Source organism: Eptesicus fuscus, chromosome 1 (assembly GCF_027574615.1).
Source record: "Eptesicus fuscus isolate TK198812 chromosome 1, DD_ASM_mEF_20220401, whole genome shotgun sequence".
In the NCBI taxonomy this organism is placed as follows: Eukaryota; Metazoa; Chordata; class Mammalia; order Chiroptera; family Vespertilionidae; genus Eptesicus; species Eptesicus fuscus.
Genome location: NC_072473.1, coordinates 14520748 through 14546891, shown reverse-complemented (window position 1 = coordinate 14546891; position 26144 = coordinate 14520748). Strand labels below are relative to the sequence as shown.

General features: G+C 43.5%; 1 protein-coding gene and 1 non-coding gene across 4 annotated transcripts in view; one reads left to right on the top strand and one right to left on the bottom strand.

Moving 5' to 3' along the window:
* Positions 1-11530, top strand: part of ACOT9 (acyl-CoA thioesterase 9) — a 33946-nt gene extending 22416 nt beyond the window's left edge. For all 3 annotated transcript variants that reach the window (XM_008161311.3, XM_054720755.1, XM_028138653.2), the window contains 8 exons: positions 3535-3608; positions 7779-7846; positions 8308-8419; positions 8837-8927; positions 9102-9187; positions 9870-9957; positions 10102-10252; positions 11239-11530. In XM_008161311.3, the coding sequence (XP_008159533.1) occupies positions 3535-3608; positions 7779-7846; positions 8308-8419; positions 8837-8927; positions 9102-9187; positions 9870-9957; positions 10102-10252; positions 11239-11369 (801 nt within the window). In that variant the 3' untranslated portion in view covers positions 11370-11530. The remainder of the gene's footprint in view (positions 1-3534; positions 3609-7778; positions 7847-8307; positions 8420-8836; positions 8928-9101; positions 9188-9869; positions 9958-10101; positions 10253-11238) is intronic.
* LOC114229576 (small nucleolar RNA SNORD56) lies at positions 4435-4505 on the bottom strand. The gene has a single exon (XR_003615589.1). It is a non-coding gene; the product is annotated as a small nucleolar RNA SNORD56 (small nucleolar RNA).
* Positions 11531-26144: the final 14614 nt, after the last annotated feature.

The following is a 26144-nucleotide window of genomic DNA, read 5'->3' as shown; positions in this document are numbered from 1 at the left end:
TATTATTGTTACTATGGAGAGGATCCCAAATCCTTGTTCTGGGCTTGACCTTCAGACCTAACTTTCCAAGTACCTATTATATCTCCCCCGACACGGGCTCCGGCTACCTCCCGTCCAGTGCGATTCAAATTGAGTGTCAGCTTCGCTTCTAATCCTGATCTTCCTTCAGTGTTTCCCCTCTGTCATCCTCCTGGTTTCCCAGCTGCAAACCTTTGTGATAGCTTAAATTTTCCCCTTTCCTGTGCAGCCTTTTGCCAAGTTTTACAAATTCATCGCCCTCCGCAACTCACCAGGGTCCTTTCTCCCTCTTGCCCTTGGCCCCTGTATTCTGTTCAAGCCCCCCCTGCCTCCGTGTGAGTACCTGAACTGTCTTTCATTTAGTCTGCCTGCCTGTTGCATGTTTTCACCCTCTGTTCATTTTATACATTTTTATCAGGCCTTCCAAAGCTGATCTTAAATCACATCACTCTCCTTCTCAAAAACCTTGACCATTATCTGCTCATTAAAGTCTACACTCCTTTGACGAGTTAGGATCCAAGGGTCTCCAGAACCTAGCTCCAACATCATTTAAATACCTTCTTAGAGCTCACGGCTAGACACTTTGAGCATCCTAAGAGTAGGGAGTTGTTCATTTTTGCATTCCCGATACTTGGCGCTAGTAGGTGTTCATTATAATAAACCATAATTTAAACAGGAAGCAAGTGGCTGAGTATCGTTGCTTATGCTTTTTCCTTTTCCTGAAATCCTTGTGTTCTGGCTCTGCACATCCACATTCCACTTGTGCTTCCAGGTCACTCCATGCTCGAATCCTTCCCTGGTCCTCCAGCTCATAATACCTGTTCCTTCCCATGATGCCTTCCTCAGAACCCTTTCTCTGACCTGCTGATCTCTGCTCCTCAGAGCTGCGTAGGAACGTGTTTTCTCTTCTACTAGGTCATATGCTTCTCAACAACAGGATGTGGGTGTGAGTCACCAAGCCCACTTCCTTTTTTTTTTTTTATTGAGGTATTATATGTGTACATATCTTACCATTACCCCCCCACCCCACACCCATACATGCCCTCATCCCCCAGAGTCAAGCCCACTTCCTGACGTCCACTCATTTAACAGTTCACTTAGCAATCATATATTGCCTGCCATTCTGTGTTAGGTATACAGCCGTGAGCAAAACCCAGTTCCATTTCCTTGGAGTTTACATTTTGGCAGTCTTCAATAATTCCCTGCCTCGATTCATACATTGGCAGTCATTGATCAGGTATCTGCTGTGGGCCAGTCTTTGTGCTAAGTGCTTAGGGTACAGATGTCAATGAATATGGCCTTTGTCCTCAAGGAACTCATGATGCAGTGGGGAGGCAGCCACTTAAAGAAATGATCGTGGTATAGTATATTAAGTATTTATGCAGCATTTCTCAACAGGGACACTATTGGCATTATATGTGGGGGAATTCTCTGTTCGGCAGGACTTTCCCCTGCATTGTCAATTGTTCAGCTCCTTGCTTACCCCCATCCCGCTAGTAAGGTCTCCCAAGTCATGTGACAACCGTACCCATTTCCAAATGACTCTACAGGGGTGAGCACCACTGTCGGGAGAGGACTTTCCATTTAGCTGGAAAACAAAGGAGGGAATGATGAGTTGTGTCTGGGGAGAAGGGATGAGTGTTTGCTGACTGGGCCGGGGAAGGGCGGTTGTGATGAATGTAGCCCTGAGGAAGGCATCAGGCAAAAGCTTGGAACAGAGGTATCCAACAGCATGGCCCATTCCAGGGCCTCCAAGTGGTTAGCTGTGGCTTGGAGGGAGGGGGAAAGGTGCGGGTATGAAGAAGTTGTTTGGGAACAGCTGGAAAGGAATTGGGCTCTGTGGTGGAGGGCTGTATATACAGGGCAAACAGGCTTTGAGCAGATGCTAGAAGAAAGTCAAGGTGGGAGGTACTAGGGCCCAAACAGGCATTAGTGATGAGGACTAGTGACGAGGAAGGAACTGAATGGACTCTCAGGTTATGATGGGATTTTATGATATGATTGTCCTGGAAGTACAGACTTCCCAGGGATAATGAAACACCTTAAAACTTCAAAGGCCGCCGAAACCGGTTTGGCTCAGTGGATAGAGCGTTGGCCTGCGGACTCAAGGTTCCCAGGTTCGATTCCGGTCAAGGGCATGTACCTTGGTTGCGGGCGCATCCCTGGTGGGGGGGAGTGTGCGGGAGGCAGCTGATCGATGTTTCTGGCTCTCTGTCCCTCTCTCTTCCTCTCTGTAAAAAATCAATAAAATATATATTAAAAAATTTCAAAGGCTTTTGTGCATTGTAAGTATTTAGCTTAATCCACAGATTTGTCACTGATTTTTTTTAAACATTTTATTGATTTTTTACAGAGAGGAAGGGAGAGGGAGAGAGAGCCAGAAACATCGATGAGAGAGAAACATCAGTGAGCTGCCTCCTGCACACCCCCCACTGGGGATGTGTCTGCAACCAAGGTACATGCCCTTGACCAGAATCGAACCTGGGACTCTTGAGTCCACAGGCCAACGCTCTATCCACTGAGCCAAACCAGCTAGGGCTGTCACTGATCTTATTCCTTCTTGGGAGCCCCTTTGCTCAGCTAAGGGATCCTAAACGGGCTGGTGGTTGGCACAGTAAGGTTCCTGAAAACGCTAATGTCTAGGAGAGTGGCGGGAGGTCCACCTGGCCCTGTGTGCCATTTTGAGGACAGGTAGGCCTGGAGAAAGCCAGACTTCTGTCTGAAGCAGGACAGTGAAATGATGATGTAGAAGGTCCCTCTGAGACCCCTTTCATTGGGGCCCAGTCAGGCACAGCTCCGCAGCCTTAGCTCATGTCCATCCCAGCATTTCCCGCAATGCACTGTTTGGAATTTTGGGTGCCTTTCTCCTGCTAGACCACAGGTTCCTGGTCACACTGCTGTCCCCACACAGAGCCTAGTTCTGTGCCTGGCAACTCAGCAGCTGGTGGTTCATGAATGTACTTCTCCTTTTGTTTCTTTTTTTTTTTTAATTGTTGAGGGTATTACAGATGTCCCCCATTTTCTCCCCCTTTGCTTCCCTCCTCCGGACTTTGCCCCACCCCAGGCCTTCACCGCACTGTTGTCTGTGTCCATGGGCTATGCATATATGTATATAAGTTCTTTGGTTAATCTCTTCTCCCCCTCCCCACCCCGTATCGCCTCTGAGGTTTGTCAGTCTCTTGCATGCTTCCATGTTTCTGGATCTATTTTGTTCGTCAATTTATTTTGTTCATTAGGTTCCACATATAAGTGAGATCCTGTGATACTTGTCTTTCTCTGACTGGCTTGTTTCACTTAGCACTGTACTCTCCAGGCCCATCCATGCTGTCTCGAAGGTTAAGAGAACCTTCTTTTTTTAATAGCTGCATAGTATGCCATTGTATAAATGCACCACAGTTTCTCCTCTTTTTCTAATTGCTGCCTTTCTCAAAGCATGCACACTATCTGTTAGAATTGTAGTAGTCTTCCCAGGAAATGCATTTTTTACACCTGCATTTTCTTTCCTTTGTTCTTTAGTTACAAGACAGTGAATATTGTCCTGTTTTGGAAGCAACATTTGTAATGGTGGCCCGTGATTCTGAAAATAAGGGGTAATTGTTCTTTTTTTCTAATTCTTTATTTTGAAAAATTTTAAAGATACACAACACCAGAGAGAAGAGCATAATGAATGTCTATATACCCATCACCTACACTTGAGTTTTAATATTTTTGCCATATTTGCTTCATCTGTTTTTTTTAGTATATTATTTTCTTTATAATATTTTAAAGCAAATCCCAGACATAATGACATTTCACCTCTAAAAACTTTAGTTTAGGCATCTCTTAAAAAAATGAGGATATTTTTGCCTGGCTGATGTGGCTCAGTGGTTGAGCATCAAGCCATGAACCAGGAGCTCAGGGTTCAATTCCTGATCAGGGCACATGCCTGGGTTGTGGACTCAATCCCCAGTAGGGGGTGTGCAGGAGGCAGCTGGTCAATGATTCTCTCTCATCATTGATGTTTCTGTCTCTCTCTCTCTCTCTCTCTCTCTCTCTCTCTCTCTCTCCCCCCCTTCCTCTCTGAAATAAAAAAAAATATGTATTAAAATATTTTTAAAAATGAGAATATTTTCTTAAATAACTACATTACCATTAGTACACCTAACAAAAATACTAGCCAATCCTTAGTATATTCCAATAGTTCATATTCAGTTTTCCCCAAATATCTTTTTAATGATCTGTTCAAATTAGATACAAACAAAGTCCACATATTGTATTTGATTTTTATGTCTCGTAAGCCCGTTTTGTTGGTCAATAGCTTCAGTGAGATATAATTCACATATAGAATTCACCCATTGAAAGTGTACAATATTATGGCTTTTAGTTGTGCGGTCTCTAGAATAGTTGTGTGTCTCCACTGTCCCCCTCTTTCTCCCCCCACTCAGACCCCAAGTATCAACACTCACTAGGTGAGCTGCTGTTGACGCAAAATGTTAGCATCATTGCATGCCCCCTGATTGTTTTATCAACTCTTGAAAGGCCGGATGGGTTCTTCTAGACCAGGGGTGGGGAACGTCCTGCGCGCGGGCCATATAAGGCCCGTGAAATCATTTGGTCTGGCCCTGCCAAGGCATTAGGGGTGAGTTAATGAAATGTCTGACCGAATAGAGCAGGCTCATTTTTAAGGTGATCATTTTGTATGGCCCGTGAAGGATGTTATGTTATAAATATCCCAATGGCCCTTGGCAGAAAAAAGGTTCCCCACCCCTGTTCTAGACAATGTCCAATTTTCTGGATCTGTCTCATTGCTTCCTCATGGTATTTTTTTCTTGGACTTGTTTCTCTATTTCTCGTATTTTCTATAAACTGAAGTTAGAGCTAGAGCCTTGATTAGATTCAGGTTCAGCTTATTGGGTGCGAGCACTTCATAGGTGATGCTGTGTATCTCGTGTCTTGTATTGCATCGTAGAAGGAGCTATAGATGGTCTCCCTCCTAGCGATGCTAAGATTGATGCATGGGTTCAAGTAGTGATAACCTGATCTTGCCACTGTCAAGTTCAGTTTATCCGCTTATGATCAGCAATGATCTACAGGGCAGGGTATATCCAATGTATATATACTTCGCCATCCCCGCACAGAGCTAGCTCCCCATCAGTCTTTCTCCAGGGCTCTTAATGCCCTTTGTTGATCATTGCTTTAATCATGTGGGAGTGTAAAAGGATTCTCAAGTTCTGTTATTCTTTCAACATTTATTAGCTGGAGTTCTGTAAAGAAGAGCTGTCCCTTATCAACTAGGGCAGTTTGGTTTGTAAAGGGAAGTCAAGATGAATGTTTCATTCCTGTCTTTTACTTACACATTTGCAAAAGAAGGAGTTGGTTAATTAGCTAGTGACAACATGGTTTTTCTACTATTTTGGCTTTAAAAAACAATATCTTTGTGAATGCGTGGATTTTAACATATAAATGTATTTCCACAAATTGTAGCCAGTGCTCTTGCTGCTCAGAGGATACTATCTTTGGTCAGTGGGAGCCCCTTTAAGCTGCCTCCTGTGATAAGCCCTTTTGACATTTCCCCATTGGTTTTTGATACCTGCCTGCTCTCTGGTGCAAGGAGATATCTTGGGCTCATCTTACACATTTCCTGCCCCAGGCCTAGAAACAGCCATTTCCCCAAGGAGTCCTGGGGTTCCTTTTAGTGGGAACTGGTATTTAGAGACCAAAATCTAGGCACTAGAACTGTATACTGTTACTAGTTTATCATCATGTCTAGGCCTTTTTAGTGGACAGAGCTTGGGTATATATTATAAAGCAAATAAACAACCTCATGAGTTTATAGTGTCATTTTCAAGTTTAATTGTACAGGCCTTAACTTATTTGGCTTTCTACTTTATCTTTTTTTCTCTTAAATTGATTGATTGGTTCCTAACAACAGTTACACCCAAGGTCTTCACCTGAGAAAGACCATCTAATTGTGTGTGGGGAGTAGAGTGGGAGAGAGTTACAGGATTGCTGTTTGTACAGGACTGTGTAGAGGCCGTTGGGGAGTCTAATTTGTATTAGAAACTTGAGTAAGGAGTTTGCAATGAGAAGTCATTTCTGCTGCGTGGAAAGCTGACATGGAAAATGTGATAAGATTGAAAAATACCTTGGCAACTGGTCTGAGTGAAGAATGCAACCATCTAGCTTCAGTCCTCCCACCATCCCCAGCTGACCTGCTTGCTGCTCCGGTGCCTGGCCTGGGGCTCCTTTGCCAGCACTTGGGGGGCATTACCTGAAGTTCCTCTCCCAGCTGATGTATTTCAGTTTCCCAAACTGCCATTTCAGGTCTTTTGTTGCCATTGTTGTTTCATCAAACTTTTGGATTCTACCACAGTGAAATACTATGTTCCTTTTTGCTCACTTTTCTATTTTAAAAAACTTGACACCTACAGAAAAATAGAATAATGCAACGAACACTTATATATACCCTTTACTTAAATTCGCCAGTTAATGTTTTGCCACCAACCTATTTCCCCATCCTCTATAAATATACATACACATTTCCCCCCTGAATCATTTGAAAGTTTGAGACTGTTTCACCCATAAATAGTTTAGCATATATCTCCTAAGAATAAGATAATTCTCCTACATAACCTCAATGCTTTTATTATACCCAAGAAATTGAACAGTGATATCATTGTATTATGCAATATATGATCCATATCCAAACTTTGCCAATTGTCCCTAAAATATCCTTTATGGCTTCTTCCCCTAAGGCAGATTTGGTCAAGGATCATGTATAGCAGTTGCTTACCATGGTTCTTTAAATTAGTCACCCTGCCATTTTCTGCCTTGACATTTTTGAAGAGTTGAGTCCAGACGTCTCGTAGGATGTTCTGCAACCGACTTTGACTGCTTCCTCATGATTAGGATCAGGTGAAACATGTTGGCAAGCAGCTACGTCCTTTTGACAATGTGAACGTTCTACTGTGCAGATGGGCCTGTAACCAGAAGCCTCCTCTGTTGTTCCCGAGTCCTTGTGTGAAGCAGTCAGTCAGCATTATTCAAAATGAACAGCAAAGTCCTACCGGTGTGGCTCAGTGCTTGAATGTTGACCTATGAACTAGGAGGTTACAGTTGGATGCCCAGTCAGGGCACATGCCCAGGTTTCAAACTCAGTCCTCAGTGGGGGGCATGTAGAAGGCCGATCAAATATATTTTTAAAAAATGTTATCCTATATAATAAAAGGCTAATATGAAAACCGACGGTCGCTATGACGCACACTGACCACCAGGGGGCAGACGCTCAATGCAGAAGCTGCCCCTGGTGGTCAGTGCACTCAGCCAGAAGCCGGGCACACCGCTGGTAAGCCCAGCGGCAGTGGCAGGAGCCTCTCCCACCTCCATGGCAGCACTAAGGATGTCCGACTGACGGCTTAGGCATGCTTCCTCCAGGGAGCGTGCCTAAGCCATCAGTCAGACATCCCCCAAGGGCTTCCAGACTGCAAGAGGATGCAGGCCGGGCTGAGGGACCCCCCCCCCACCCAAGTGCACGAATTTCGTGCACTGGGCCTCTAGTTCTCTAATAAAAATGGAAGATTAACTATTACCCACTAGTTTTCAAGTCTTTGCTGTTTTTTAAAGAATATTTTAAAATATATTTTTATTGATTTCAGAGAAGAAGGGAAAGGGAAAGGGAGAGATAGAAACATCAATGATGAGAGAGAATCATTCTATCCACTGAGCCAAACTGGCTAGGGCAGATAATAACATTTTAATTTATACTCTTTTCTTCTCTTTAGGTCGGCATTTGTAAATCCACTCATCCCTGAAGGCCCTAAGGAAGAAGCGCTCTTTAAACAAGGAGAATGTATATCAATTTTTTTATTATAAGATAAACTTTTAAAAGCACATTAACTGTACTGCAGAAGAGATTATGTTTAAGAGTATGCATGGACTCCTCATATTAGTCAGGTGTCTTACTCATTCCAAGAATTTACTGAAATTAAAAATACTTTATTTTTTGTTCCATGAAGTTCATACTTTGAACAGTTTTATCGATCAGCCAATATTTATTAAGTGAAGTAATTTTTTCTCATTGTTAATGAAATGGTAAATGTATCTTTAATGTAATAACTTCGTTGGGGCTCTAGGTCAGGATGATTATAGCTGGTTTTACACTGAGCTGGCAAAGAATCACAAAGTTTTTGTGAGATGTATGGACAATTTCCAAGGGGATTGTTACAGTCTGGAAGTACAGCCCAGTTCAGAAACCCCAGTGTGCAGTGTGACCCTCCTGACACCGTGGTTCCTTATTGTCCCGTATTTCAGTGAACAAGGGGAGAAGGGTCGCCTTCAGCTCCATGTCATTACTGAAAATGGCTCCCAGTGCTGAGGAGAGGATGACCATCCATGAGATGTTTCTTAACACACTGGATCAAAAGTAAGTAGGCTGGCCCGGCCGGCGTGGCTCAGTGGTTGAGCATTGACCTATGAACCAGGAGGTCACAGTTCGATTCCTTGTCAGGACACATGCCCAGTTGCGGGCTCAATCCCCAGTGTGTGTGTGTGTGGCCGGGGGGGGGGGGTGGCGTGCAGGAGGCAGCCGATCAATGATTCTCTCTCATCAGTGATGTTTCTATCTCTCTCTCCCTCTCCCTTTCTCTTTAAAATAAAAAAAGTATATTTTGAAACAAAAAGTAAATTAGGCTGGTGAGATTCCACGTTAGGAATGCATTCATCCTTGGTGTTCTCCATAGCCGGGCTTGCCTGAACATATTGGAAATTGTTTGCAAATATTTTACTTTTTAGCAGCTAAACCATGGCCCTAACAGGGTTTACTGATTCTCTATTTGCACAGGACTATAAGTTTTCAAAGTCGAGTTTTGCCCCCTAATGCAGTATGGATGGAGAAATCAAAACTGAAGAGCTTGGAAATTTGCCACCCTCAGGTATTGTGATATGGTGAAAAATCTTCTGAATAGGATAACTTGCATCCATGATATTCATCTAAGATATGACATCTTTAAACTGGCCTCTGTTCTTTGGCATTGTTAATTTCTTTGTTCTGTATATGCGTGTGGCCATGAGCTTGTATTTCCTATCATTCATTTTATGCCCTATAGGAGAGGAATATTTTCAATCGGATCTTTGGTGGTTTCCTTATGAGGAAAGCATACGAACTCGGATGGGCTACTGCTTGTAACTTTGGGTAAGTTAGATTTAAGGTAGTGTTGACTTCTGAGAAGCAATGTTTACTACCCCACTGAAATGAAACTTTTTTTTTTTTTTTTTTTTTTTTTGATACGCCGGAGAATGAAAATGCACAGGTGTGTTCCAGAAAGAGCCCACTGAAATGAAACATTTTGGACCAGTCTGGATGTGTTGGGGAATTTGTTGTGTTTTTAAAATAAATGTCACACTTATACCAGCTGGGTTTGATCCTCATTTTAGAAGTCTGTTACTCTGACTAGGTAAATTAGCACATTACAGGCATACCTCGTTTTATTGCGCTCCGCTTTATTGCACTCCACAGATGTGTTTTTTACACATGGAAGGCAAGACCTTCCACCAGCGAAAAGGTTATGCCTCGCTTTATTTCAATGCTTACTTTATTGCGGTGGTCTGGAACCAAACCTGCAATATCTCCGAGGTCTGCCTGTAAAGACCTCTGAGAAAGGGAGGTGATAATATGCTGAAGGGAAAAGATACAGTGACTTTGGCACTGATCTGGTCACAGTGATGTGTCTTACCATTCCTCGCTGGTATGATTGCTTTCCCCTTTTCTAGGTTTATTCTCTGATCATTTAAATTTCACTTCAGTCATTTGTTAGGGGAAAAATAGAGAGCATCTGAATTTTACACTTGACCCCAAATTCTGCCTCTCCCAATAGTGGTTCCCGACCATTTGTAGTGGCGGTGGATGACATCATGTTCCAGAAACCTGTTGAGGTTGGATCATTGCTGTTTCTGTCTTCCCAGGTAGGTGTGCGACAAGATAAAATACAATTTATGAGCATTCGGGCCTAGAAGAGAAGTTTTGATATCCTACAGCTATTGCTTCTCTTGTGACTGCCTGTTCCCCTTCCCAATGTGATGGGCTCCCTCGTGTCTACAATCTCTTAGGTTTGCTTTACTCAAGGCAACTACATTCAAGTCAGAGTCCACAGCGAAGTGGCCTCTCTGCACAATAAAGAACACACAACCACCAATGTCTTTCATTTCACGTTCATGTCGGAGAATGAAGTGCCTTTGGTTTTCCCCAGAACATATGGAGGTAAGCAGCCAGGATTGCTTGTCCCTAACAAAGGCAGGAACTTTTCAAGAAATTTTCTCCTTTCAAATTGTTGTAGGAAGCATACTGAGGCCTCTTAACTCAAGAGCACATCTTTAAAAAATATATATATATATATATGTATATCCTATATAATAAAAGGTTAGCAACCATAAGTGTAACAACCAGAATGACTGCTCGACTAGCCGCTATGAGGTGGGGGACTGGTGAGGGGAACCGGGTGGCTGGAGGTGGAGGCGAGGTGGGACCCGGGGCCAGTGAGGGGAACCAGCTGGCTGGCGGTGGCAGCTGGGTGGGACCGGGGACTGGTGAGCAGGCAGAAGACGGGCCTGATCGCAGGCTAGGCCCAGGGACCCTACCTGTGCATGATTTCATGCGCTGGACCTCTAGTATATATATAATATTATATTATATTAAAATATATATATTTATATTATTATATTATATTATATTATATATAAATATATATATTATTAATTTCAGAGAGGAGGGGGAGGGGGAGAGAGAGAAACATCAATGGTGAGAGAGAATCATTGATCTGCTGCCTCCTGCACGCCCCCTACTGGGGATCGAGCCTGCAACCTGGGCATGTGCCCTGACGGGGAATCAAACCACTGAGCACCTCTTTAGGAGATTGCGCATTTTCAGGTTCTGCAGCCCAGAAGGCCAGGGTGCCTCCTGGCCCCGCAGGTGGCTGTGGCTGCTCTGCCCACCTGGCTGTTGCCTGAAGAGCTGGTGCCAGCTGCAAGCAGCCACTGGAGGTCAAAGACTGGTCCCGCCAAAGGAAAGGGGCGGGAGTCGAGGCTTGCTGCCGTGGGAACCTTGCGCACTCCTGGCCCAATTAGCGCTTGCTGAGCACCAGTTCTGCGTTCTCATGGCTGCCCAGTGTTCCCGAGTAGTCCTGTGTTTGTACCTTGCTGTTCTGAGGCACTGCAAGTTTCTCCATGGTTATCTCTCTTGTGTTTCAGAGTCCATGTTGTATTTAGATGGGCAGCGGCATTTTAACTCCATGAGTGCATCGCAGACCCTGAAGAAGGACTACCTTCTGAAGCCCCAGGGAGAGCCACACTTGTTGGAGACCAGCGTTCCTAGTGCCTGACGAAGGCCTCCTCACGTGTATAGGTTTAGTGCTTATGCTCATCCCCCCTAGAGAAAAAGAATGTATTCAGCTTTTAGGATGATTAGAAAAGTAGAACAAGAGAGTGGCCGGCTGGGGCAGAGGGAGAGAGAGTTATTAAATAATAAACACTTTCAAAACGATTGAAATTGTGAATCCACCATGTTGCTTCCTGTCTGCTGAAGAAATCAGGACAGATGCCTTTGTATGCCATTGGAAACCTCTTTTTCTCACACATATCACAGGCTATCCATGCGTCCATGGCTTCTTGCCAAGGCATTGGGAGGCCATTCTTTCAGCCTGACCTTTGCGGCAGTTCCCCTGTGTCCTCTAAATCCCAGCAACCCTCCATGATTCCTTAGTGTTTTGCCTCCCCCTGCTTTCCAGCTTTCGTTGTTAGCAAAGGGTAGATGAAAGGGGGGGGGGGCGAAGGGATTTGACGAAAGAGGTGGTATTGTGAAAGATTTGTGGGAAGCTTTATTTTTTCTTTTTTTTCTTTTTGTGGGAAGCTTTAGATCTGAAGCCATAAGCGGAGATGTTCAGAGATGAGCCAGATGAGGAAACAGGACTGTGTGTTCACTCTTTCACTAGACAGCTCTTGGTACTCTCTGCTGGCACTAGGTGGGATATACAATTAAAAAACAAGTCCTGCCGAAGCCGGTTTGGCTCAGTGGATGGAGCGTCGGTCTGCGGACTGGAAGGTCCCAGGTTCGATTCCGGTCAAGGGCATGTACATTGGTTGCGGGCACATCCCCAGTGGGGGGTGTGCAGGAGGCAGCTGGTCGATGTCTCTCTCTCATAGATGTTTCTAGCTCTCTATCCCTCTCCATTCCTCTCTGTGAAAAATCAATAAAATATATATATTTAAAAACAAACAAAACAAAAAAACAAGTCCTAGCTGGTTTGGCTCAGTGGATAGAGCGTCGGCATGCGAACTGAAGGGTCCTGGGTTTGATTCCAGTCAAGGGTATGTAGCTCGGTTGCAAGCTCAATCCCTGGCCCTCATCGGGGCTGGGGCGCATGCAGGAGGCAACCAATCGATGTGTCTCTCTTACATCGATCTTTTTCTCTCTCTCTGTCCCCCTCCCTTCCACTCTCTCTAAAAATCAATGGAAAAATATCCTCGGGTGAGGATTAACAACAACAACAAAAAACCCACCCAAGAACAATAATTACAGCTGCGTATGCTTGTGGATCATACTTGCTATGTGGTAGTTCATTTATTTCTTTTTAAAAAATATGTTTATTGATTTCAGAGAGGAAGGGAGAGGGAGAGATAGAAATATCAATGATGAGAGAGAATCATTGCTTGGCTGCCTCCTGCATGCCCCACATTGGGGAATGAGCGCCCAACTGGGCATATGCCATAACCACTGGGAATTGAGCCATGACCTCCTGGTTCATAGGTCGACGCTCAACCACTGAGCCACACTGGCTGGGCAAGCTCATTTATTTCTTCCATCAGTACTATGTGGTAGGTTCTGTAACCCCTCATATGGTTAGGTCAGGAAGCTGAAGTACAGAGAGGTTAAGTACCGCTAGTAGGTGGTGGTGCTGGGATTCAGAATGAGACTGCGTGGGGCCAGGGTACTCTTGACCAGTAAGTACACTAGACTGCTTTCTAGGAATGTAGCAAGGGAGGCCACAGCCAGTATCAATCACAGTGTCACCTAGGGGGGCTGTACCCAATCTCACAATTACCAAAGGGAGGTAACCCTTGAGTTCGAAGCCAAGACACGGTTTCTTCCTGGATGGGACAGGAAGTCGATCAAGGTCAGAAGAGACAAAGACCAGGCTGCAGAAAAGAAAAAAGTCATCTCTGGAAAGGAAGGAAGCAGTCTTTAGTGGGGTTCCAGATCAGTAGTCACAAATTTGGCTCTGCCTCAGCGTTAGCTGGCATGCTTTTATTTTTTTTTAATTTTATATATTTTTAATATATTTTTATTGATTTTTTACAGAGAGGAAGGGAGAGGGCTAGAGAGCTAGAAACATCGATGAGAGAGAAACATTGACCAGCTGCCTCCTGCACACCCCCTACCGGGGATGTGCCCACAACCAAGGTACATGCCCTTGACCGGAATCGAACCTGGGACCCTTGAGTCCGCAGGCCGACGCTCTATCCACTGAGCCAAACCGGTTTCGGCTAGCTGGCATGCTTTTAAAATCATGCTAGTTTAGTTTTTATGGAAATCACAGTTACTATGAACAAACCTTTCTGACATCCTCAGTCCTGGGAATGAACAGTAGCCTGTGTGGCACTAGAGTAGTTTGCTAGCATCAGTCTTTGCCTCCTGAGCTTCATCTGGCCCTTTAGCACAGCGATTTGCATATCTACCCACAACCCAGTGGGGCCCCTGAGGTGGCTTCCAGGGAGGGATGAAAGGAGAGGGACGGGCTCTGGGGAGTTGTGTGAATGTGTTAAGTGGAGTTCAGTGAAGAGACCTAATCCTGTTGTGTGAAATGTACATTATCCATTCATCCATTTATTGCTGTGCACTGTAGCTTTTTCTAAAACTTTCCTTGCTATTTTAAGCAACCTATAATAATAAAAGCGTAATATGCTAATTAGACTGACCTCCTTCTGGACGACCTTCCAGACGAAGCTGGGGCTGTGAGGGAAGCCTGGTCCCGGGTGCCAGAGGGAAGCGGGTGCTGGCAGCCATGGGAAGGAAGGCCTACTCTTGCACGAATTTCATGTATCGGTCCTCTAGTGTTGCAGTAAATATCTTAAGTAGTTAAAATATTTAACCCTTAAATTATTTTCTTAGGAAAATTGTAGAGAAGTGATGTCCAGCGCAAAATAGTACATATGTTGAAGGCTTTGCGTGTATTTCACATACCCCTCCAGAACAGTTGCACATGTTCATACGTTGAAGTACATACATGTTGAAGGCTTTGCATGTATTTCACATACCCCTCCAGAACAGTTGCACATGTTCATACGTTGAAGTACATACATGTTGAAGGCTTTGCGTGTATTTCACATACCCCTCCAGAACAGTTGCACATGTTCATGCGTTGAAGTACATACATGTTGAAGGCTTTGCGTGTATTTCACATACCCCTCCAGAACAGTTGCACATGTTCATGCGTTGAAGTACATACATGTTGAAGGCTTTGCGTGTATTTCACATACCCCTCCAGAACAGTTGCACATGTTCATGCGTTGAAGTACATACATGTTGAAGGCTTTGCGTGTATTTCACATACCCCTCCAGAACAGTTGCACATGTTCATACGTTGAAGTACATACATGTTGAAGGCTTTGCATGTATTTCACATACCCCTCCAGAACAGTTGCACATGTTCATACGTTGAAGTACATACATGTTGAAGGCTTTGCGTGTATTTCACATACCCCTCCAGAACAGTTGCACGCGATCACTTACTCATCAGCAATTGGCCTGAACTTAGGCACATTTCATCCTATTCTTTTATTATTTTATTTTTTAAAAAATTTCTTTATTGATTAAGGTGTCACATATTTGTCCTCATTATCCTATTCTTTTAAAAACATCTTTGCCATTTCAATAGGCAAAAAATGACATTCATTAATTGCCTTTCTTTTCATTCTACTGGGATTGAACTTTAAAAAATTTGCTCATTGTCTTTTTTAATCCTCACCTGAGGATATTTTTCCATTGATTTTTAGAGACAGTGGAAGAGAGAGGGAAAGAAAGAGAAATATCAATGTGAGAGAAACATATCGACTGGTTGCCTCCTGTATGAGCCCTAACTAGGGCCTGGGCCTGGGAGGAACCTGCAGCCAAGGTACATGCCCTTGACCAGAATCAAACTGGGGACCATTCAGTTTGCTAGCTGACGCTCTATCCACTGAACTAAATCGGCCAGAGCTCATTGTCTTTTTAGCTGTTACTTGTTCGAGTAATTTTGGATATTGGAGTCTTAACCACAAATCTGTTATCTACCAATATAGTTTTTTAAATGATAAAAATGAGAGGTTTTTGTTTAAAAAAATTTTAAAAAATATATATTTCATTGATTTTTTACAGAGAGGAAGGGAGAGGGATAGAGAGTTAGAAACATCGATGAGAGAGAAACATCGATCAGCTGCCTCTTGCACACCCCCTACTGGGGACGTGCCCGAAACCAAGGTACATGCCCTTGACCGGAATCGAACCTGGGACCTTCCAGTCCACAGACCGACGCTCTATCCACTGAGCACACCAGTTAGGGCAGGGCTAGAGGTTTTTAAAATATATTTTTATTGATTTCAGAGAGGAAGGAAGAGGGAGAGATAGAAACATCAATGATGAGAATCATTGATCGGCTGCCCCCTATACTCCCCACACTGAGGATTGAGCCCACAACCCCGGGCATGTGCCCTGACCGGGAATCAAATCGTGACCTCCTGGTTCACAGGTGGACGCTCAACCACTGAGCCACGCAGGCTAGGCAAGAACTAGAATTTTAATACAGGATTTTAAAAAGATGAGAGGAAGCAGACCATGTAGGATACACAATAGATTCTAGATATTTAGTGTTCTGTCCCTCTACTTTAAAGAACAGCAAACTTTTAACCAGTACCAGCTCTGCCATGTATCTAGTGTGGAATTTCCTAATGTGGGTTGGATGTGGTTTAGTCCATGCTGAGATATCCCAGTATTACTTCAGGCATTTATTACAAGTTCTTCTTCTTCTTCTTCTTTTTTTTTTTTTTGCTTAGGTATTTCTTCAACGGGCAGACTTTTTATTTATTTTTATTTTTTATTAAGACAGCTCAAAGTTTTTAGCATTAATTTCAAGGGGATATGTCCTGGTATGGCCATCCAAGTTGAGGCGTGTCCGCCCTTAACCTGTGTGTGATGGGTCCAACCTCGCTCTGCAGTCTGAACTGCAGTCTGTGGTAAGCAAGACAAGGTAGGGTCCTTCCCAGGAGGGTTCCAACTTGTTTCCCTTCCAAGTCTCTTTTTTAAAATATATTTTATTGATTTTCTACAGAGAGGAAGGGAGAGGGATAGAGAGCTAGAAACATCGATGAGAGAGAAACATCGATCAGCCGCCTCCTGCACACCGCCCACCGGGGATGTGCCCGCAACCAATGTACATGCCCTTGACCGGAATCGAACCCGGGACCCTTCAGTCCGAAGGCCGACGCTCTATCCACTGAGCCAAACCAGTTTCGGCCCTTCCAAGTCTTGATTAGAACAAACGTAGTCTGAACCAGAAATGCAAGAGGAGGGCCTTGGGTCAGGAGGCCTTCTAACCTGAGAGAGATTAAAGTAAAGAGATACCCAGTACATAGTTCTTAAGAAATTGGTCCCTAGTCTCCATTGTAGGAAGATCTTGAGGCATTCCAGGGCCTATTCGACTGTAGGTCAAGAAAAGAAGTTTAACTTCATTTGTCCTTGGGTGTGGCCAGCAAATGACACTAATTGAATTTCTGCTATCTGTCTCCCTGAGGAAGTTGATATAAGCTATTTGCCCTCTGGTTAGGGAGGCAAAATGCTAATCATTCACTCTTAAGTGTCCTTGGTTTAGAAAAGATGGGATTTACCCTGTTTAACCATCTAGTTTCCCTATTGTACTTATCCTGGCTTATTGGCATGTGTCATTTATATAACTTCCTTTTAACATTTCTCTCTCCAAACCTTCTATAACTTTCACAAACATTCTTATAACTTTAACTCACTTTTTCCCCCCTACAAAATGCATGTCTATGCCTCATGTCCTCTATTATCAAAACCATACAATTTCCTTCCAATTCAATTAGAGAAACCTTAATTTTCCAATGATAACCAAAAAGTAAACAGCCAGTATTTCTTAAACCACACCTTCAATCAAAGACATTATGTTAACATTTCCAATTCTACTATAGATTTTCTGTAACAAAAGCTGAAATTAGGTGAACTGAAAACTTGAAATATTTAGATGTTACCCTAAACGGTTTGGCTCAGTGGATAGAGCGTCGGCCTGCGGACTCAAGGGTCCCAGGTTCGATTCTGATCAAGGGCATGTACCTTGGTTGCCGGCTCATACCCAGTGGGGAGTGTGCAGGAGGCAGCTGATCAATGTTTCTCTCTCATCGATGTTTCTAACTCTCTATCCCTCTCCCTTCCTCTCTGTAAAATATCAATAAAATATATTAAAAAAGAAAGAAAGAACTATTTAGATGTTTATCATTTAACCCAGCAATGCTCCAAAGCCTTTAAGTTACCAATTAGGTACATGAGGCTGGAGAAAAGATGGAGCGGGGAAGGCAGCAGGCCCTGCAGCCTGTTCTAGGACTGCAGTTTCCAGGCCCCCAGCCACTTGGATTTGAAACTGCCACATTTTGCCTTAGTGATAACATGCTAACGTTTGGGTGATAATGAGTTCAGCTGATAGTATCAGGACTGTTCTTTGGGAATGGGGAGAGAATGCTGGCCTTGGGATCTAAAGGCTCAGTGAGGGGTCCCTTCCTTTTTCTCTGTGAAATGGGCAGTCTTTAAGGGTTGTGCCTTTATCACTGGTTTCTTCAGAAAAGAGTTCACGCTGGTGTGCTTTGCACTGTGTCATACGTACCCAAGAGATGCTATACTATAGATCAGCAGTCGCCAACGGGTGGTCCGTGAGGTCCGAAAGGTTGGCAACCGCTGCTCTAGATCCTTTCTGGCAACCCGAATACCCTGTCTCCATGTTCCCTTTGCTGCCTGCATGCTCTATGACATGATCTACTTTCTCTCATCTCTTTGTGTAGAACCAGGAGCTTGATTCCTGAAGAACTGAAGTCCTTCTCTTACCCCCAGGGAGTTCAGCATTTTCTTTTTGATGAGTTTGTGCAGGGAGAGACCTTTGATCCTTCTAAAGACATTTGATTCTTTGGGATGGCTGGGCTCACCTGGAGGTTCTTCTGCTTTATGTGGCATTGGCCACTGGGGTCACTGGGGCAGCTGTGTTCATCCGGGAGCTTGCCTAGTATGGGAACATCTGGCACCTCAGCTGGGGTGGCTAGCATGGGTGGGGGCTGCCCAGGCCTCTCTAATAGGCTGGTTGGATTTCTTTAATGGAGGCTCAAGGGGTCCAAGAGCAACCAGACACATTTTTAGGTCATAACTATATCCTCCTCCTGCCTTTCAAAGCCATTTTTGTGGAGGGAATGATCGGTGGTGTCATGGAAGCTGACAAAGATGAGCACTGGGAAAAGGCTACAGGTTGGATGATCAAGAGGTACTGGTAAGAAAAAACAATTTCAGCCCTGACCGGTTTGGCTCAGTAGATAGAGCGTTGGCCTGTGGACTCAAGGGTCCCAGGTTCGATTCCGGTCAAGGGCATGTACCTTGGTTGTGGGCACATCCCCAGTGGGAGGTGTGCAGGAGGCAGCTGATCGATGTTTCTCTCTCATCGATGTTTCTAACTGTATATCCTTCTCCCTTCCTCTCTGTAAAAAAATAAATAAAATATATTTAAAAAAACAATTTCAAAAAGCTGGATGACAAGCGTGCAGCTCTTTCCTGGGTGAATTCCTTGGACACTGGTGCTAGTGAGATGCTGTTTTATAAACATTTTATTGACAAGTAACGTTGGGAAACTGCCTAAGATAACCCTCCTCTGATATGTTAGAATGGATATTAGCTTACAAAAGACTGAAAAGTAGGACCATAAGAACACCTGTTTAACTTGACCATGGACCTTTTTCTTTTTGTTAACACCTACAAATAAATAAAAAACATTAGGAGTTTTTATAACTCTTACAAAGCTGGGATCACACTCTTTATTCTATTTTGTTTTGTTACATGAAAGGCCAGTATAGTATACAGTATGTCCAAGGAGTAAATCATTTGCACTATTTTGCTCTGAAAAATCAAATATTAGTATAATGTTTCTTTTTGTTGTTGTTAATCATCACCAGAGGATATTTTTCCATTGATTTTTTTAGAGAGAGTGGAAGGGAGGGAGAGAGACACATCAATGTGAGAGAGACACATCTATTAGTTGCCTCCTGCATGCGTCTGGACCAGGGTCAGGGATGAGCCTGTAACCAAGGTACATACCCTTGACCAGAATTGAACCGGGACCCTTCAGTCCATGGGTGGATGCTCTATCCACTGAGCCAAACCAGCCAGGGCAGTTTTATGTTTCTTAAAACCAAATTTTGGATAACATTTTAGATCCCACTGACATTTTCATCTTTCAAGAGTTAGCAGTTTTGCTTTGGAGTATAATTGCTGTCATTGTTGATGTTTTATAAAATTAACTTCTAGCAATGTGTTTAACTGTACAAGGAATTCTGAATAATAATATTTTAGCATTTAATCCTTTACAGATGAGAAGAGGGAGGTGAAAGGAAGTGCATCAGGAGGAAGGTGAAGGTTAGTTTATAAGCTATTTGCCTCTGTTTTGGTACATAGAATACAAGTTTGTGTTACCCATTTCTATTTCTGGGCAAGAGCCTGAAGTTCAAAATCAATGCTTGGTGCTTTAACATGAAAGCTTAGGGATTCTTTATTTGTTTATAGAACCCCATGGCAACTTGTATGTTAGTGAAGTGTGGCAAAAACATCAGTTATAAGATGTAATCATGGGGCTGGGTGGGCCTTGGTGGGGGGAGGGGAGAAAAGAAGATGTAATCATTACAAAATAAGAATTTTTATGGATAGCTAAAGCATGCTGGATTCTTTCTATGTGTCAGGCACTGTGTTGTTGACATTAAAACGTATTTTCTTGACCTGGCTGGGTAGCTCAGTTGGTTAGAGCATTGTCCTGATAAGCCAAGGTTATGGGTTTGATCTCTTATCAGGGCACATACAAGAATCAACCAATGAATGCATAAATAAGTGGAACAACACATTGATGTTTTTCTCGCTCTCAAATCAATCAATAAAATTTAAAAATGAACTTTCTCATTTAATTCTTACAATCGTCCTTTGAGGTAAATACCATTATTACCCCCATTTTGCAGATGAGGAAAGTGAGGTTTAGAAAGGGGAACATAATTTCCCAAAGCCCACCCTGTACCTTTATAGGTGCGGTAGACACAGACTAGATCTAGAATCTTGGCCCTTTGCCACATTTTATACATATTTTCTCAGCTGTTATGATAAAAAGTTAACATGATTTTATGTATATGGTATGAATATTATATATATATATATCAGAACATGATAGAATCTCAACCATAATAGATGAGGTTGGCTGAAATATTTTTAGCATTAAAAAAAACCTCTTAGAATAAGACTTTTGCTACATTTGTGATTGACTCTTTAAATTGACTTGTGAATGTTTTCTCCTCCTCGCTTGGCAACAAATAATGAATTACTATAAAACAGGTAATAGGAAAGAGGAATTAAAAAATAAGGCTTTAGCCCTGACTGGTTTGGCTCAGTGGATAGCGTCGGCCTGCAGACTGAAAGGTCCCGGGTTCGATTCCGGTCAAGGGCATGTACCTTGGTTGCCGGCACATCCCCAGTGCGGGGTGAGCAGGAGGCAGCTGATCGATGTTTCTCTCTCATCGATGTTTCTAGCTCTCTGTCCCTCTCCCTTCCTCTCTGTAAAAAAAATCAATAAAATATATTAAAAAAATAAGGCTTTGGTCAGTTTAAAATGGACTTAAGGGTCCTTAATAAATCACATTGTTGCATGAAACTGTTGTATCATAAGATTATTTTGATCTAAGGGGCTCAATCTGAGGTGGATTTGGGGTGCTTTGGTCCAGTTGGGTGGTTTTCTGGCAGGCAGTATGATTTGGGGAAGCGTGCTGGCCTGAATGTTCACACCTGTGAGGTTGATCTATGATTTCAGGCCTCTAGTTCAAGGGGTAGGGTGGGGGGATTCATTGCTTCGAGTCTGATTCTTCCTCCATAAAAGTAGGGGCATTTTTATCATCTCACAGTCTTCTGATTTAGGCCTATATTCCTTCACTTGATTCAGCTGTTCAGTAAGTGAAATATTTTAATGAACATTTCATGAAATATCATCTTAAAAATCAAATCCTATATAAGATTTGTATGATAAAAAGGAGCCTCAGAAGAATAGAGGCCATTCTGAAAACCATTTAGTAATCCAGAGGCACTGAGAAATTAATACCCCAGAGAAAGGATTATAGTAACCAAAGACAGGGTAGGGATATTTTGATTTAAATTTAAAAAAATGATTTCAGAGAGAGGAAGGGAGAGGGAGAGAGGAATAGAAACTCAATGATGAGAAAGAATCATTGATCGGCTGCCTCCTGCATGCCCCCTGCTGGGGATCAAGCCCGCAAGCCAGGCATGTGCCCTGACTGGGAATCCAACTGTGACTTCCTGTTCATCAGTTGAGCACACCAGCCAGACAGGATATTGTGATTTTTGTTTCACAGAAATTGTGCTCTAATAGAGGGAATACTATGGCTAAAACAATATAACGGAAGTAAAATGAAAAGTACAGATGACAAGGTATTGATATAGTAGGCATTTATTTTTATCCTGAAGATATATATATATACTGAGTGGCCAGATTATTATGACCACCTGACGTTTGTAGGCAAATTAGCCGTACGCTGCATCGTATGGGATATGGAAGCCGAAGGCCTGTTCGAACACCTTTGCTGTCTGCAGTTACCAAGATAAAACATCTCCAATTCACACAGGAACACAAGGATTGGACAGTAGAGCATTGGAAAAAAGTCATGTGGTCCGATGAATCACGTTTCCAGTTGCATCATGCAGATGGCAGAGTGAGAATTTTGTGGAAACAGCATGAAAGCATGCACCCCACATGCATGAGTACAACCCTTCAAGCTGGTGGGGGCAGTGTGATGGTTTGGGGCATGTTTTCCTGGCATGATTTGGGCCCTTTAATTCGTGTGGAACAAAGTCTGAATAGCACAACATACCTAAGTATCGTTGCTGATCAAGTTCATCCTATCATGTTGATGGCGTATCCCAATGGAGATGGCTTCTTCCAACAAGACAATGCGCCATGCCACGGTGCTCGTATTGTGCAGGAGTGGTTTCAAGAACATGAGGGAGACTTTACCTTGCTTAGGTGGCCCCCACAATCACCAGATCTCAATCCAATTGAGCATTTGTGGGACGAAGTTAAAAGAGCCATCAGGCAGCTGGTTCCACAACCATCAAATCTCACAGAACTGGACAGTGCTATTCATCAGGTATGGTGTCAGATTCCTCGCATCGCCTTTCAACATCTCGGGGAGTCATTGCCAAGAAGAATCGCCGCAGTATTGAAGGCAAAAGGTGGCCCAACGAAGTACTGATGGGGTGGTCATAATAATCTGGCCACTCAGTGTATATCTTGGGCTATGAAATTTAGTGGGTTGTGATCAGCATTACAAAAATAAAAGCTCAGAATGCATCATGCATAATGGTGTGTGAAACTCATTGTGAACGTGCATGTTGCACACGCATGCATCTGCATACTAGGTCACGATGTAAAATGTACTTTTAACTGGGTCAGGGTCATTAGTGGGAGTATACTCAGTACAAATTAAGATGCCTACTTGAGTTGTACTTAGTTTTGAATTGGTCTGATTTTTTTCTAAATTATATTGGTTAAAAAAGCCCCATAAAATTGTTGGCATTCGTTGTTGCTAATTAGTTGTAGCTTGAAAGGGGGGGCTCAGTAACTGGCAGATGGCTGAGGGATTTCAGTGCGCCGAGCGCCATCTCGTGGCCTTTGGGTTACAATGCAGTGTACTCCCTTTAATAAAAAACTTCTAAATCCTGTTTCTGAGTTGTACAAATGACCAGAATATAAAGTTAAACCACACCTGCAGATTCATTTTTTTAAAATTTCTTTATTGATTAAGGTGTCACATATTTGTCCTCATCCCCCCATTCCCATCCCACACCCCTCCCCACGGCTGCCCCCACCCCCCTGTTGAACTTAACCATTGGTTAGGCTCATATGCATGCACACAAGTCCCTTGGTTGATCTCTCCCCCCTCCCCCCACCCTCCCCTATCCTCCCTCTGAGGCCTGATAGTCCGATCGATGCCTCCTTGTTTCTGGTTCTGTTCTTGTTCATCAGTCTATGTTGTTCATCATTTCCCCTAGATGAGTGAGATCATGTGTCACTGGAAATATACTTATAAGAACTGAATGTGAGACGAGCAATAATAGTTATGGTGACAGGCAAATGAATCAGTCTGTAGTGAGTTTCTTTCTGGACCAACAGTTCTTCTGAGACCCAATTTCAATGTCCACCAGTTCCTTATGTGTACATGTCGGCACTGACTTTTCAGCTCTGGATGGTGGACAAATGGTGGTAACGGAGGTCCGACTCCCTCTGGTTTGGTCTCGGCCGGACCCAGGGGCACGGCTTCACCCGGACTCAGGGGTGCGTGGCCTCACCGGGACCCAGGGGCGCGTGGCCTCACCTGGATCCAGGGGCACACGGCCTCACCCGGACCCGGGTTCCAGCTTCACCCACAGATTCAATTAAAAAAAAAAAATAGCCCTAACCGGTTTGGCTCAGTGGATAGAGCGTCGGCCTGCGGACTGAAGGGTCCCAGGTTCGATTCCAGTCAAGGGCATGTACCTTGGTTGCGGGCACATCCCCAATAGGGGGTGTGCAGGAGGCATCCGATCAATTAGTCTCTCTCATTGATGTTTCTAACTCTCTATCCCTCTCCCTTTCTCTCTGTAAAAATCAATAAAAATATATTTAAAAAATATATATATTTTTATTGATTTCAGAGAGGTAGGGAGAAGGAGATATAGATAGAAACATTAATGATGAGAGAGAATCATTGATCAGCTGTCCCTTGCACTCCCCACACTGGGGATCAAGCCCATAGCCCGGGCATGTGCCCTGACTGGTAATCGAACCGTGACCTCCTGGTTCATAGGTTGACCCTCAACCACTGAGCCATGCTGGTCGGGCTGCAGATTCAATTCTTACCTTCCATCTCACCTTGGCCACACCCTCACCGCTGACCCTAGCCAGTAAGCTCTAAAGTATGTGCCATTTCCCAGCAGATTATCATGAGAGGAAAACCAGTCAGTGCTTTGTCTCTTAAAGTTGGGTCACAGGTACAGTCTTTTCATATAAGGACAGTGCACTCATAGGTGACAGCCTTCAGTGGAGCAATAGGAAATGGGTGTACAATCCCCTCCTCTGTGACACATTCCCTCATCCCAGTTTTTCCTTTTAGTTGCTTATGCTCGCTTTGGAGCTACCATAGGTGGCAGTGTCTTTTAGAGACTGTGGGCTTCTTGTGGGAAGAGATGTCATATCTTTATATCTGCATTGACTAGCAAAGTACCTTGTTCATGTGTAAGTAATAAATATGTTCTGTATGAACAAATGAATGATTTAGGTGAATTTGGGTGTTTGATTTGGCTTCTGAATTTTGTAATTTAAAAAATTGTTAGGGTAAACCTCAAGAAGGTGGACATTTAAAACTATATTTTCAGGATTTTACATAAGTGTACATTATGCCAAAATTGTATTATTATGTGAATAATGGAATTGGTAAAAGTTGCTTTGCTGTCTAAGACTAAATACCATGCTAAATATTTTCCTTCCTTTTAAAAGCTAGGTAAAATTTTTAATGAGTTTATAGAAGCAGTGTATATATACTGTATATGTGTGTTATATCTATACACACACAAACATATATATCTATCTCCCCTGACATGGAGACCTTTATGGAGCTGTTTACCTGAGATACACGTTTTATCTCATTCATATATTAACTAGAGGCCCAGTGCACGAAATTCGTGCACTTGGGGGGATCCCTCAGCCCGGCCTGCATCCTCTTGCAGTCCAGGAGCCCTTGGGGGATGTTGGAGTGGGCCTAAGCCATCAGTAGGACATTCTTAGTGCTGCTGCGGAGGCGGGAGAGGCTCCTGCCACCACTGCTGTGCTTGCCAGCCATGAGCCCGGCTTCTGGCTGAGCAGTGCTTCCCCTGTGGGAGCGCACTGACCACCAGGGGGCAGCTCCTGTATTGAGCGTCTGCCCCCTGGTGGTCAGGACACATCATAGTGACCGGTTGTTCTGCCATTTGGTCGATTTGCATATTAGCCTTTTATTATACAGGATAAGTCTATTCAAAAATATTTCAGTGACATAGCATCAGAAAGTTTATGGGTAATGAAATACAATGATGCATTTCATGATATCAGATTGGGGGTGGGTAGAGTACAGAGCATCATTACCTAGTGAAATAGTGGTTAATGTACTTGAGAACAAAATATACAACCAGGAAGTCTACCGACAGATGGAAAGTTTAAGATGTAGGATTAGATGTGACCATGGACAGAAAAGAAATGTTGGGAGTGGGGACTGATTTCTTGTATGAGATTCTGGGGATTCAGAAATCCCTGGAAGAACAGTCTGCTGCAATCACTGTAAAGCTCGGCATACTGGCAAGACTTAACTGGGAACTATTCAACAGAAGATCAGAACTTGGAGGGAGAAGCATGGAATTATATATGATATATACTAGCATGTGTGTATATAAATGTGTGTGCACTGAAGAGAGATTGCCTAGTGATTTCATAGAACCTCCAAGTCACTCTTGACCTATTATTTTGGATAAGCTCCAAAAGTCATGGCATGGTTTGTCCTGCTGCAGAGGCAGCTACTAAACTCGACTGGTCTCCTTCCCTTAATCTGTTGGCAGCTGTCTCTAGAGGGATTTGTCAACCTTACCACTATTGACATCTTGGGCTAGGTCTTTGTTGTGGGGCTGTCCTGTCCATTGTAGGATGATTGGCAGCACCCCCCCCAGATGTGACAACCAAAAATATCTCGAGATTACCATGTCCCCTGGGGGCAAATTGTGCCGGAGAAGCACTTCTTGATTGCATAGG